Genomic DNA, 11,471 nt, shown 5'->3' with positions numbered 1-11,471 from the left:
ATGACCAAGACACTTCTCAACCTGAGCATCTGTGTAGCACAGCTCAGGGAACCCATGGTCCCAGTTTGCCTGGGACTCAGGGGGTTCCCAGGATGTGGCACTTTCAGTGCTACAACTGGTAAAGGCTTGGTTGGCACACTAGGTTACGGATAACAGGATAAATAGGGCATATCTTCGTGAGGCACCAATTTAACTTATAGATTCTGTAAATTAGGTTTATGCAATTTAACGTTTTTAAAAATACCAGTACTAACAGATCTACTATCCCAGATGCACAACTTGCATGAGTCCCTAAGGTAAAGACACCTCGGAGGGCCAGCTCCCGCTTTTCCTCTGCTGCTGTTTTGGTGGAAATCCGAGCCAAGTCAACCCTCAGCCGTTCTGACGGCACCTCAGGTACCCGCCTCTCCTTACACAAGTGAAGATGCTCCTTGGCTTGGGCTGTAACCACCCCTCCCCTCCTACCATCCAGGGCATCTGGCAAGTCACTCAAGCTCCATAACGTGCTCTGATTTAACCCCTACAGTCTTGTGGTGAGAGGCAAGTGCCAGCATGGATGTGCTCGGTGTCGCCAGTGCCCTTGAGCTTTCACCTTGTGCTCACTTCAGCTGAAGAACGAACAGCCCTGGCACTGTCAGCTCTGGTGCTGTGACAGCAGAGCGTGCTGAGAAATTGTCAGCACCAGCTCACTTCTGTTTCAACACAGGCAAGTGAGTAGACTGTCCACTGTACAAAGGAAAAGTCTTCTATTCAAACACCAAAAAAAAATTGAGACGCCCCAGACAAAAGCCCAGATTTACCTACTCTGAACCACCCTCTCTTGACACGGAAACCAGGAGAGGAAAGTCAGTCTCACGTGAAGCCAGCAGAACCCTTGTGAGGAGCGAGGCCATGCCCCTCGGCAGGGAGACCACGGCCCAGCAGGAGGGCTGCAGGTGGGTAATCACCTCACCTCTCCATGACGAGCTTTTCCATCGAAGTTTCTGAGTGCTCTGAGTGTCACACAGATACTGAATTGTGACGGACGCGTCCCCAGCCTTCAGAGGCAGTGTTTAACAGAAGCCAAGAGACAGAATACCAAACTATATTTACTGTTTACAGTAGTAAAGGACAACAAATAATGTACAAATTGGTGAATAAACACAACGGAGCCAACAAACATCCCACCCGACCCACACAGCAAACTGCAAAGAAAACAAGAACACTGTCAGCAAGATTTCAAACAAGCAGGAGATGACGGGTCATTTGTCACACCACCAGGTGACTACAGAAAGCAGAGAATGGCCGTCAAGCAGCGATAAACCCTCATTGACGAGCAACAGGCAGAACGATGAGACTTTTTAATTGGTATAAATCCCGAAGAGTTCACAGAACTGAAATCACCACACTAATGCAGAAATTCGATACATATTTGGGAAGCAGTGGAGCAAACCTCCGTGAGAATAACAGGAAGTGATCTTTCCATGGGTTTCATCCATCACCACACTTCGGAGTCGCTCTTGTACACGAGAGAACTGCGGATTCCGCGATACTTCGTCTTGCTTTCTTACATAGAGACCATCATTATTCATCAGAAGCAAACACTAGAAGACATCTGAGGCCACAGTACTATTAGCAAATGGGAGCTGCGGTAATTATTTTCTCCTTTACGAGAAAAGGGGAGAAGCCAATTGAGTTTTGCAGTTGTTGCCTGCTGCACTAATCAACAGGTACTGAGCAATGGGGACCCCGGGCCACAGAGCCCCATGGGGACAGACTTGAGGGGCAGGGACCGTGGGGCCAGACTCGTGAAAGACTTCTCTGCCTCCCTCTTAAGAGGCTTCCCAGGATTTCCCCTTCGACTTTACCATCTTCTGCCAGAGTTTAAATTTGCAGTAATTAGCTAAAACTTAATAACCTGCGCCTACAACAAACACCAAGTGAAATTTTGTCTTTCACCCCCACCGGGCCCCCCAAAGCTGTGTCCAGGAATAGCACCCACTGCTGTGCCCATGAGCTATCTACATGATTGGATGAAGCAGTGGGGGGACGGGGGTCACCACACCCGGGGGGCAAGGTCTCTATCTGCACACTGAAAATGGACAGTTAGGTCACAAGGCTTGGAGGAGAAGTGTTACAGCAGGGGGAAAAAACAGACCCAAAAAACCTCGCCACTCATTTTAGCTAAACACAGACGGCGATCTGTATTGGCCCAATCTCAGCTGTGGGTTAATCCCTGCAGAGATAGTGTGAGTTGCACCCCAGGACGTCAAAGAAAGAGGAAAGTGATCTGGTGACGGTCCTCGAGTTTCCGCAGACTCTTCTGTGTTGGCGTGTTCACTACTGGATCTCAAATGCAAGGACAGGTGACGCGGGCGTGGGACGGTCCCCCTAGACGCCGCATCCTGAGAGGCGTCTGGCCGCCCGCGTGCCGCCCGTCTGCTGCTGGAACACGTCGATCGTGTCTTCATCCTCCATCTCCAGCTGTCAGGGTTGTTGCGAGGGGCACAGGGAGAAAGGGAAGGCTCGTTAGTTTCTCCGGTTGGCCTGTTTATCCCAGGGGCAGAAAACGCGCAAGTGAACGCGGGTGTGAGCGGAAAGGCCTGCCTTGCGCGGCAGACGGCGCCGTCTCACGCCTCCGCGCTCTCATCCTTCCTCCCTACGTAACCCGCAGGGAAACGACGTCTACTCTGGATTCACAATAAGCCCTGTTTATTCACCGAGTTTCCCCTAACGAAACTCACGACAGAATCTTCAGACCCTAACTGACAAAGAGAAAAACAGGGCCTCATTAGAAAATACACGGAAATGTCTAAAATCGTTAACTGAAAATTCCACGGAATCGGATTCCACGGCAACGTGACACGGGGCCAGTTACCACCACGCCGCCTGGGACAGTCACAGGGCGGCAGGTCTGCTGTCCGGGGACGGCACTTCCACGGAGCGCCGGGGATCACCCCTGTGAAGCCCGAAGCCACGGAAGCGGCCAGCACAGTAAGGGGTCCACCGCGGGCTCCCCTTTACCCTGCCCTCTCCTGCGAAGACCAGGGCAGAGACGTGCAAGCAAGTCCCACTTGAGTCTCCTTTTCTGACACGGCGGGGAGCAAAACTGCCCACCCTGATCTTGCCCCATTCTCTGAACAAAGGGAACTCCGCTAGCCCACACGGGGATGGACCGAGGCTGACGGCAGCAGTGCTTCCCGGGAATGTCCTCAGGCGTGGGCAGCGGTGCATGGGTGGGCTGCAGAGCCCCTGCCCTTCGCCTCCTGCTCCAGACCCCCGGGCCCCCCACCCCTGCCTCTCTCCACGGAGCTTCCCTACAGCCCCTTACTCTGCACTAGCAGGATTTGATCTCTGTCAGTGGGCAGAAGTCAAGTCTCTTTACATTTAGCCCTTTGGGGTTTTGCAAAAATATTCCCCCAGCTCCATAACGGAGAAGAAAACAGGTAGGAGGCACATTTCACTGACAGAGAGCGGACTCCACGAGACTCAGTGGTCTAACCAGGAGGTCACCCAGCAGGGAGAGGAAGAGCAGCTGTGGAGCCTGAGGCCTCTCCTTCCAGGCGGGAAGCTCCTTTCCCCACACTGTGCTGCACGAGGACAGAACACACCGACCCTTCCCGCGTGTGTGCTGGAGACGGGCTGCTAAGCACATGACGGGTACTGCCGGGTGGCTGCACGCTCCCCTTCCACCCCGGCCCAGGGCACAGACGCTTACAGGGCACAAGAAGCCAGCCAGTAATTTAGCCAAAAACGGACCAAGACTGCGAAGTCATTGTCTAGATGGCAAGCTGGCAGGGGCTTCTGCTCGTTCCTGACCCTGGACGCCACGGCCAGGGGCACACGGGACACCAGCAGGCATGCGCCACTCTCCAACATGAAGGATGACATTGGACGACGTATGCTTACCTCCTCTGAAACACTTAACTTCAAAATTAAATAATCTAATAATAATCAAAAGACTTCTATACGTGCATCAGTCAATTCTCAAACTAGGGTACTCAAATGCAAATCAGAGGTAGCCCTTGAATGTATACAAAGACCGCTCTCATACCTGTGCTGGGGTGTCTGTTTCGTTAATTGGCTGCCCGTCAAACCGGAATCTAATCTGTCTCATGGACAAGCCCTGAAAAGAGAAAGTCATTATCAGCAAACATTTCTGGAGAGCACAGCTTAATTCACAACATACTGACTTATGATCCACTTAGCGATAAATACTGACACGTGGACCTACAATCGGCCACGGGAGGCCCCGACGCAAACAGCTTCAGAAATCACGTCTTCAGCGTCTTCTGGCCACTCACCCCTTTCCTCGATTCTGCCCTGAGCCTCCTCCAGAAGCTGAGCAGAATTTCTACATTGTTGACACCACCATTTCCCCCCTTTAAAAAACTCCCAAAGACCAACAGGTCAGGTGGCAGGGAGGCTCTGATAGGGAGGCCGCACAAATCTGGAAAGCGCCAGTGGGGACCTGGGCCTGGAGAGGGCAGCGAGACAGGTGGATGGCTCCATCCAGAAGGAGCTGCACTGTCCGCTGGCATCCCGGGGAGTGTGACCATTTCATCAAAAGAACATCCCGATCTCACTGCAACAGACAGGGAACTCAAACTCATACCCTGGCTCCAATCTGATCTCTGCTCAGTGACAGTCAAGGACACAGAGGCACAAACAACAGGACAGAGGGAACGAGAGGAGACAGACAGACAAGGTCAGGAGCCTGAAGCCACAGAGCAGTGGACAGGGCAGCCTGAGGGAAGCTGGACCCGGAGGAGACAGGGCGGGGTGGGGGCACCAGGACACGGAGCCCAGGAGGGTCTCCATCTGAGAGGCCGAGATGCAGCACGCAGCTGGTTCTGGACAACTGCTTGGAAGTTCCCATGCAGACCCCCAGCTCGGGGCCCTCCCCAGCCCCAAGAGGACTGGCAACTGTCCCTCCTACGGGACAGAGGCCCATCTTCAGGAGATGTGGACTCAGGTCTGGGCTCAGAGACACCAGGAAACATGGGGCAGAGCCGCCAGCCTCGTCTCCTCATCTCCCTGCAGCTGCGCCCCCCAGGACACGGACAGCTGCTGTACAGCCCAGGCAGGAGCCTCAAGGACCCAGCCCCTGGAACTCAGTGACCCCAGACAGACTCACAGACACCTGGCAGCCCTTCCACACCCACCAATCCCGGCAGCTCACTCCCTGTGTGGCCCACTGACCACTCCCCAGGCACGGAGAGCTTCCTCCAGCAAGCCAAGGCCCCGAGGTTGTTCACGGAAAGGCGTCAACAGGTCAGAGATCAAACCAAAGAAGAAGGAAAGGAATGTGGGGGAAACAGGAAAAAGGAAGGACTCGGTAACCTCCGTGGGGCGGGAAGGAGCAACACTACATCCAGAAATAGGAAGTTGTTACTGGGGGAAAAAGGGATATTCAAAGAACAGCAAAGAACTAAGAACTTCTGGAAACCAAGAATCATGACAGAATTAGGGAGTCCAGGAGGGATGCTGGGAGAAACCAAACCAAAAGGTGGCAGCGACCGGATGTGTCTGACTCCGTGGAAGGGACTCATGTCAGGGCGACGGGGGATGACAGGCTGACGGGGGCCTGGATCACACACACGGCAACCACAGCAACCAAAGACGCACACCAACAGGTAAAGGGTCAGGAGTGCGCGAAGCCCACTACAGGCCGTGTGAGCAGTGTCCCCACACCACGCTGAGAGCGCAGTACTGGTGTGAAGGGAGAGAGAAGCACGGCGTGTGCGGGCCGTGTGCACAGTAGGGCACAGAGAGCTAGATCCTCGTCTCTCACACAGGGAAATAAATAACGTCTGAGCGCAAACGATGACGAGAAGCGTTACGGACTGAATTGATGCTGTTGTTGCCAGGTGCCTTCGAGTTGATTCCAACTCACCGCAACCCCCGTGAGACAGGGCAGACCTGCCCCGTAGGGTTTTCTCGGCTGTGATCTTTACAGAAGGATTACACCTCAGCATAAAGAAAACAAAAATCCTCACAACTCGACCAATAAGCAACATCATGATAAATGGAGAAAAGACTGAAGTGGCAAAGGATTTCATTTTTCTTGGATCCACCATCAACGCCCATGGAAGCAGCAGTCAAGAAATCAAATGACGAACTGCACTGGGCAAATCTGCTGCAGAAGACCTCTCTGAAGTGTTAAAAAGCAAAGACGTCACTTTAAGGACTAAGATACACCTGACCCAAGCCATGGTGTTTTCAGTTGCCTCACACGCATGTGAAAGCTGGACAACGAATCAGGAAGACCAAAGAACTGATGTCTTTGAATTATGGTGTTGGCAAAGAATACTGAATATACCATGGATGGCCAAAAGAATGAACACATCTGTCTTGGAAGAAGTACAGCCAGAATGCTCCGTAGAAGCAAGGATGGCGAGACTTCATCTCATGTACTTCGGACATGTTATCAGGAGGGATCAGTCCCTGGAGAGGGACATCATGACTGGGAAAGCAGAGGGTCAGTGAAAAAGAGGAAGACCCTCAATGAGATGGACTGTCACAGTGGCTGCAACAATGGGCTCAAACATAACAACGATTGTGAGGATGGCGCAGGACCGGGCAGGGTTTCGTTCTGTCGCACACAGGGTCGCTATGAGTCAGTACGGACTCGACGGCACCTAACCACCACAATCTTTACAGAAGCAGATCGCCAGGTCTCTCTCCAGCAGAGCCAATGGGTAGTCCTAACCCCTATGCATCTGGATGTAATCCCATCCGTGAATAGTTTTGTTATGCTAATGAGGGTAGACGGTGTAGGATATGTCTTAAACCAATCACTCTTGAGATATTAAAAGACCAGATCAGGCATAAAAACAAGAAAGCACAGATGGGGAAGAGAGATGCCACATGGAGATCACCAAGGAACCAGGGAAGAGAAGCTAAAAGAAACAAGAATCTTCCCCCAGAGCAGACAGAGAGCCTTCCTCTACAGCTGGCAACCTGAGTTCAGACTTCTAGTCTGAAAAACTGTGAGAAAATAAGTATCTGTTTGTTAAAGCTACCCCCCTGTGGTATTTCTGTTAAAGCAGCACAGACTAAGAACATCAAAGGGTTGATAGTGAACGCTTCTGAGGAGAAAGAGGAGAGCATGTAACCATGACGTTTCTTATAAAACAAAAATCCTAAAGCAAGACTGCTCAGAGCTGAGAGGGCGGCATCAAAGGGCACCTGCCCTTTGACACGGAGCCCTGGTGGCACAGCGGGCCCTTTAACATCCACAAGCACTTAAAGGAAGACCAGCTGAGATGCCGCCTCCCCTCTGAGGAGCAGGGCTCCTTGGGGAAGGGCCTAGGGAGTGCAGGGCTGGGGGAGAAGTACGGAAAGTGAGCTGGACATCATGTCACACAGACAGCAAGGGAGCAGCCCAAGAGCGCTGGAGCCAGAGGACACAGGAGTGGACTGGGAGGGCCCGCACACGAACAGTGAGTCAACCTGAGCGTTAATAAGATAATCCATGAGTTCAGCATGGCACTAAAGGTAATGATCATTAGAAATACGTCTAACCGGTCACTCTGGGGGATGCTCGTGGAATCAGCTCATTACTCTGAGAACTGGTAAATAATGGGAACGAATCGAGTATTTTCCTGCTTTTCCTGAACTGCCACTGAGGGCTTCTCCTTACTGACGTGTTCCAGCTACTCTGTGAAGAGAACTCTAGAGCTGAGCTAGAACTCTCCATTCTGTGACTCCTAATGAACTAACAGATCTAAGCACCTGTCACCAACACCAAAGAGAAACGCCACCAGGCAGAGAAGGCACCGTGCTGGGAAGTGGTCCGGCCAGGGACAGAAACGGAACTCGAGTCTGAACAAGCCTCCAGGTGCAACCACTAGTTTTACAGCACACAGGGGCCGAAAAGGATGTCCAAGGACGCTCCGTGGGGACCCCCAGTGAACAACCGGTGGATGCCGGCTCACCACGCAGGCGGGGCAGCGAGGCCAAGCCCCACCCGGCTGCCTGATGACATCAGTCACCGTCAATCTTTAAAGCAAAAGGCAGCGTCTCCGACAAGGCCCCAGAGGCACGCCAGTGGGCGGGCGGGCGGGCAGGCTGCCTGGCGTATCCAACACCCACCTGTCGCTCACAGTAGGCCTTCATCAGCTTGCTCAGTGGCGTGTGTCTCTTGATTTTGAACTGGACGACAGAGCCGTCCTGCCCGGCCACCTTCAGGTTGATGTGGTCGTTCTCTGTCTTCACTCCCTCCTGAAAGAAACAGGGGCCACGCCTCAGAACCACCTCATCAAAGACCCAGGCTCGAAGAGGCAACTTCTGAGGTAACTGTTGGGCATTTTTCTAAATCGTTAAAACAGACCTAATTCTTAAAATCCTCCACCAGTTCACAGTAGCTCATGTGATTGCTTTATTTTTGCATAGAATTTACTTTTAACTCTCCTAGTTAAATATCCCTACGCGAGAAAGCACGCTAAATGCAACGCAAATCCAGAGTCCTCCTCACAGGGCCTTAGCTCAAAGGAACAATCTGCTGAAGAAATCTAAGCAGGGAGTTAGAGAAAATCCACCTTTGCTTTTAAAATTACTCTTAAATGTAACTAGTAGACACACACATTCACAGAGTACAGAAACTTAGAAGGGAACGGTAAAGTAAAACAAACACAGAACAAATGATTTCATGGTTGGCAGGAACACCCTGGCACAGTGGAGCTGTTTGATGTGATCCAGCCTGTGAAGCTTCCACCATTGTCTTCATGAGGCGCCATCCAGCTGGGCTGGAACCAGCCAGGGCCAAGGGAAACCGTCCTTCGCGCAGCCTCTCCTTTCAAACAGTTTCATCTGAACAGTGATAATCCAAAATATAGTTTATCCTTGCACAATCCATGGAAAACTCAAAGCTACTGGGCAGTAACATGCCCGGGCGTCTGGTTGCCTGGAAACACACCTGAATTGATACAAAAAGCTCCTGCTGAGGGGCAGGGGGCACGCGGGGCCGCTCTGTCTGACCAGAAAGCGAGGTCCCAGGAGTATCCTGGAGGATGGTGGCACTGCAGTTCTCAAAGGACAGGGCCACCTCATTTATCTGGCACCGTTTGGAATAAAGGAGCCCACGAGTCACTTATTGTCTGACAAAAAGGGCGAGGCTGACCCTCGAGAAGGTGACTCAGTGCGGGGCACTGCCCCAGGCCGCTGGAGGCAGCTCAGAATGGCCCACAGAGGGGATGGCCCAGGGAGGGATGACCCAGCAGTGGGCCTGAGGGTGTCCTCTCATAGGGCGGCACTCATGGGGTGGCTCTGCCCTCACCCCAGCCCAGGGTGAGCAGGCCAGCAGCCTCCTCCCACTCACAGGGTGACGGACCGCCACAGCAACTGAACTGGCGAGCTCAGACAAGGCACCAGCTCCCCCTCCCGGGACCTGGACTAACGTGTGCTGGAAGTTGGGCCATGGAAGCAAGGGTCACCCAAGCGGCTGGCCAGAACAGGCCAGGGGTGCCTCTGTGAGCACCCCTCTCCTCCCCAAGGAGTACGGGGATGCTTTTATTCTTTAATGAAAAGACGAAGCTGTGTTCAAGGCAGACAGAAGTAGGGACCAGAAGTAAAAAACAACAGATGAGCAGGGCAGTGGCTCCAACCAGGCAGAGGGCCAGCAGGCAGCCCTCGCTGTGGACACCGGGCAGCTGGCACCCTCCGAAGGCCTCTCCTCTCTAGCGCAGGGAGGAATGTGAGTGAAAAAAAGAAAAACTGAAAAATCCACCACAGTTTCGACAGTCAGCAATCCAGGGGCAGGCAGGAACTTCTCCGCCTGGCCGAGCAGCTTCCTTCCTCACCTTGTCCTTCCTCCTCCCCAGGCCCAGGGAGGCAGCGCTGCTCCGAGACATCCAGGGGCAGCAGGAAGGGGCCGGGGAGGCGGCAACAGCGGAACCATCTTGCAATTACTTAAGAAACAAAAGTGTATTCACCTAGAAACGGCCTCAGAGAACGACCACATGGCAGAGTTAAGTCTAAACATCTCTGAAGAAATAAACATCACACATATTTCACTGAATTTGAATGTCATCGGGAGGAAAGCACCTACAATATCACTAAGAAAGGGCACCTAAATTTGGCCTGGAATAAACAGGTACTCAAACAACCGGGGCCACGAGATGTGTTTGTAGAAAACACTCTTCTGTTGAGGTAGAATCCCGATGTAATAGGAAAACTGCTCAGCGGTTAGTGGACAGAGGATGCTCTCCCGGGCTCTGATGCGCTTCTCCAACTCTGCGTGGAAATGGCTCGTCCACAGAGGCCCTGGTGCCTGGACTTCAGGCATGCTCAGTCCTGTCCCAGCTGCCCCATGCTGTGGCTTCGTCGTCTGTAAATCAGGATGGCCATCCCCAGACCCAGGCTGCGATCAGAGAAAACCCATGTGCAAAGCATTCAGCTAAACAGATCTTCCACTCCGCTAAAAAAAAAAGACCCCAACCGCTTCAGAAATGTTCCTTTTTTATTATGACTAGTTTACGTGGCAAGACCTCCCCCAGGACAAACGACCTCCTGCACCCCGCTGGTGAGGCGCACACCCTGAGCAGCTCTGGTGGATAGTGGGGGCCACACCGTGGCTCACGATGGAGTGGGGGCCGCACACCCTGTGCGCTGTGATGGGGAATGGGGGAAGCGCACGGGGGTTGGGCCTTGAAGGGGAGTGGGGAGCACACACGGGGGCGGGGATGGGGGAAGCCGTGATGAGGAGTCGGGAGTGCACACCGGGAGTTCCGGCCTCTCTCGGGAGTGGCGCGCTCGGGACTCTGGGCGCGCGCCCCAGCGGTGGCTTTGTCCTGAGGGTCTCCAGCCGGGTCCGGGCCGCCCCTTTCCGTAGCGCGCACTGAGCCTGAGCGGAACTGAGACCCGGCCCGGAGGCGACCCCTGGAGAGAGAGGAGGTCCATCGCTGGAGTGAGAGGGCTGAATACCGCGCAGAGACGCCCCGAGACACAACGCCGCGTGCACACGAAGGGGAACAGGGGCTCAGGCGACAGAGGTTCAAGCTGACAGGGGATCCCGGCGGGGAAGAGGTTCCGTGCAAAGGAGACTAGGCGTAGGGGATCCGAGCGGGGGTAGAAGGAGTCTGGTTGAGGAGGGTCTGGCGAGGACGGTCCCAGTTAGGGACGGGCATGGCAGCCAAGGTCCGCAAAGCGCTACGCGTCACCCGGGCCCTCAGGCCCGCGAGTCCTCTGGGAAGCCCCAGTCCTAGGCCCACCCGGGAGGCGGTTTCGGACAGAGTTGAAAAGGCGGGGCGAGGGGCGGAGCTTGGAATGGGGCGAAGCGTCCCGGTCGAGGGACTTGGGGTGGGCGTCCCAGAGGCGGAGCTTAAAGCGGGGCGGAGCGTCCCGAAGGCGGAGCCGGCAGGAGCATTCGGGGGCGGGGCTTGGAGGTGGGCATCCCGGAGGCGGAGCTCGAGACGGGGCGGAGCGTCCCGGAGCCACGGCGAGAGGCGGGGCGCGCCCTGGTCGCCGCCGGGCGGGGGAGGGGAGCGCAC

General features: G+C 54.2%; 1 protein-coding gene across 2 annotated transcripts in view; it reads right to left on the bottom strand.

The window, feature by feature from the left end:
• Nucleotides 1-1,003: 1,003 nt before the first annotated feature.
• Nucleotides 1,004-11,471, bottom strand: part of SUMO3 (small ubiquitin like modifier 3) — a 10,880-nt gene continuing 412 nt past the window's right edge. The window contains exons 2-5 of one of the 2 annotated variants that reach the window (XM_023739060.1): nucleotides 9,783-9,890; nucleotides 8,077-8,205; nucleotides 4,034-4,105; nucleotides 1,004-2,463 (exon numbers count right to left, since the gene is read on the bottom strand). In XM_023739060.1, the coding sequence (XP_023594828.1) occupies nucleotides 2,371-2,463; nucleotides 4,034-4,105; nucleotides 8,077-8,205; nucleotides 9,783-9,833 (345 nt within the window). In that variant the 5' untranslated portion in view covers nucleotides 9,834-9,890 and the 3' untranslated portion in view covers nucleotides 1,004-2,370. The remainder of the gene's footprint in view (nucleotides 2,464-4,033; nucleotides 4,106-8,076; nucleotides 8,206-9,782; nucleotides 9,891-11,471) is intronic. The other variant, XM_004384846.2, reaches the window with a different exon arrangement.

The sequence above is a fragment of the Trichechus manatus genome, unplaced genomic scaffold (genome assembly GCF_000243295.1).
Source record: "Trichechus manatus latirostris isolate Lorelei unplaced genomic scaffold, TriManLat1.0 scaffold00128, whole genome shotgun sequence".
Taxonomy (NCBI): Eukaryota; Metazoa; Chordata; class Mammalia; order Sirenia; family Trichechidae; genus Trichechus; species Trichechus manatus.
This window is presented reverse-complemented; position numbering and strand designations above follow the sequence as displayed.